The sequence below is a fragment of the Microcaecilia unicolor genome, chromosome 5 (assembly GCF_901765095.1).
Source record: "Microcaecilia unicolor chromosome 5, aMicUni1.1, whole genome shotgun sequence".
Lineage (NCBI taxonomy): Eukaryota > Metazoa > Chordata > Amphibia > Gymnophiona > Siphonopidae > Microcaecilia > Microcaecilia unicolor.
The window spans coordinates 52,594,372-52,597,693 of NC_044035.1; the positions used below are offsets into that span (position 1 = coordinate 52,594,372).

Sequence of the window (3,322 nt, forward strand, 5' to 3'; positions counted from 1 at the left end):
GTTACACAAGAGATAAGGAACTGATCTAAGTTACAGTGTGTGTAGCAAGCTAGTCCAGGTGCAGAATGAGTGTGTAGTCACACTATGAATTAAAGGCTTGAGAGAAGAGACAGGCTTTCCACCTGCTTCCTGAAGTAGAGGTAGTCTCAAGGGAGTAAATTCCAGAGTGTGGGGGCTACTCCTACCCTAACACCACTGGCCTGCCTAAATTTAGGCATAATCATTTATGGCAGCTGTAAATGGGAAGTCCTAAGTGTACCATGCAAACTGCATAACTTATAGCATTCTATAAGCTGCGTGCATAATCTAGAGACACAACCTCCCCATGCTCAACCCATGTGAACCCCATGCCCACAGAATACCATACTTCAATCACGCGCAAAACAGACAAACCTTCACTAAATACCAAACAAGGGATTACAAATTAGAAATGGATAACAAAAAAACCTCATCCACTATAAAATATCAGTAAGGTAAACAAAAGTAGACTTAAAAAACAGTTATCGCATGAGGAATTAAAAGGGAATTAAAAGAGAAAACAAGCATCATAATACAGCAGTGTGATATCACAAAAAAAAAACAAACCACAAGAAAACTGTAAGATCTATATCTTGATTTAGCCTATATGGAGATACTGTATTAAAATCATGGTTAAACCTTTGCTCTGTTTGAAAAAGCAGTATCTAGATCCCTTCCCCTCCAGGAGGGCCGTGGCATGCTAAGTACAAAAAACTGAAGTTCTCAAACTTAGTGTTTCTGCAAGAAATGTTGTACTAATAGCTTTTCAACTGCAGATCTTTCTAATGCACTTTTAAGTTCAAGAATGTGTTATTAAAAAAAAAAAAGTGTATAGTTTTGCCTATACATACACATACATATAGCAGTATACACCACCACAACACTCTTGCAGTTATTGAACTTCAAAAGATGTTTCATTCCTGTAGCTGGATGGGTGAACACCAATATCGATAGTGACTCCACAAATTGAACAGTTACCACATTTGTGAAGCGCTGCGTACAACTGGTAGCGCTATAGAAATAATTTGTAGTAGTAGTAATTTGTGGTGTCCCACCAGTCTCTGAGTGAGCTGCTGGGAAGGTGCAGCGAAAACATGTCTTCAAGGCTTTTTCCCTTTCATGTGTGCAATCATGATCTCCTTATTGCTAAAATGGTCAATCCCTTGGACAATATGACTATACCAATTTTGGTGAAGAATTTTTATGATACCCCAGACAAGTGTGTCAATGGTAAGACAACTTTCTCATTAGATTCAATTTTGGTTTTAACAAATCATAAGAACTAACACACTACTAACTGTATCTGATATCCTGTTATGACAATGTCAACAAATCTATGTAAGCCACATTGAGCCTGCAAATAGGTGGGGGAATGTGGGATAGAAATGCAATAAATAAATAAACAAACAAAACAAAAACAAACATAAGAGTAGCCATACTACATCAGACCAATGGTCCATCTGATCCAGTATCCTGTTTTCCAACCAGTGGCCAAGCCAGGTCACAAGTACCTGGCAGAAACCCAAATCGTGGCAACACTCCATTCTACAAATCCCAGGGCAAGCAGTTGCTTCCCCATGTCTGTCTCAATAGCAGACTGTGCACTTTTCCTCCAGGAAACTGTCCAAACCTTTTTAAACCCAGCTACGCTAACCGCTGTTACCACATCCTCTGGCAAAGAGTTCCACAGCTTAACTATTCATTGATTGAAAAAATATTAGCCCCGTTACTGAAGTAATGCCAGCTCTATATGAATGTGTAATACAGGTGGCAACTGCTCCTTAAGTAATCATGTAACTTCGACTGTCTCGTAGTCTTTGCACTTCTGGAACAAGTAAAAAAAAAACACACAAAAAAAAAACCTGGATTTACTTCTACTCGTTCTACACCACTCAGGATTTTGTAGACCTCAACCATATCTCCCCTCATCTGTCTCTTTTCTAAGCTGAAGAGCCCTAACCTCTAGTCTTTCCTTATACGACAGGAGTTACAGCCCCTTTATCATTTTAGTCGCTCTTTATTGAACCTTTTCTAATTCCACTATATCTTTTGGAGATACAGTGACCAGAACTGAACACAATACTCAAGGTGCTGATGCACCATGGAGCGATACAAAGGAATTATAGTATTTTCAGTCTTATTCACCATCCCTTTCCTAATAATTTCTAGCATCCTGCTTGCATTTTTGGCCGCTGCCACCGCACACTGAGCGATAGATTTCAGTGTAATATCTACAATGACACCCAGATCTTTTTCTTGAGTGTTGACCCCCAAGGTAGAACCTAGCATCAGGTAACTGTGAATCAGATTATTCTTTCCAATGTGCATCACCTTGCATTTGTCCACATTAAATTTCATCTGCCATTTGGATGCCTAGACTTCCAATTTCCTTAGGTCTTCCTGCAATATTTCACAGTCCGCACGTGTTTTAACAACCTTGAATAGTTTTGTATCATCTGCAAATATGATCACCTCACTCATCATGCCAATTTCCATATCATTTATAAATATGTTAAATATGTTAAATAGTACTGGAACTCCACTGTTCACTCTCCTCCGTTGAGAGAAATGATCATTTAACCCCCCCTATCCTCTGTTTTCTGTCCAATAACCAATTCCTAATCCACACAAGAACCTTGCCTCCTATCCCATAACTCTTTAATTTTCTCAGAGTTTCCATGAGGAACTTTATCAAAAGCTTTCTGAACATCTAGAAACATCAGATCAACAACCGGCTCGCCTTTAATCCACATGTTTATTCACGCCTTCAAAGAAATGAAGCAAATCGGTAAGGGAAGACTTCCCTCGGCTGAACCCATGCTGACTTTGTACACCATTAAACCAAGTTTGTCTACGTGTTATAATTTTATTCCTTATAATAGTTTCCACTACTTGCCCGGCACCAACATCAAGCTTACCGGTCTATAATTTCCCGATCACCCATAGAACCCTTTTTAAAAAAATTAGCATCACATTGGCCCACCCTCCAATCTTCAGGTACTACAGACAATTTTAATGACAGGTTGCATATTACTACCAGCAGATCAGTATTTTCATGATTGGGAGTTCTTTGAGTACCCTTGGATGTATGCCATCCAGTCCAAGTGATTTACTACTCTTTGTCAATTTGGCTCAGTACATCTTCAGGTTCACTGAGATTTCTTTCAATTTCCTCCGTATCAACACCCTGTGAAACCATTTCCGTACAGGCAGATCTCTTACATCATCTCCATAAAGACAGAAGCAAAGAATTGATTTAGTTTCTCTGCTATGGCCTTGTCCTCCCTTTTGTTCCTTCGTGATC

The 3,322-nt window shown here is 39.3% G+C and overlaps 1 protein-coding gene across 1 annotated transcript in view; it reads left to right on the plus strand.

Moving 5' to 3' along the window:
- Positions 1–1,169: 1,169 nt before the first annotated feature.
- The window catches only part of PI4K2A (phosphatidylinositol 4-kinase type 2 alpha), a 61,842-nt gene continuing 59,689 nt past the window's right edge, over positions 1,170–3,322 (plus strand). The window contains exon 1 of the mRNA XM_030204735.1: positions 1,170–1,248. Coding sequence (XP_030060595.1) covers positions 1,170–1,248 — 79 coding nt within the window. The remainder of the gene's footprint in view (positions 1,249–3,322) is intronic.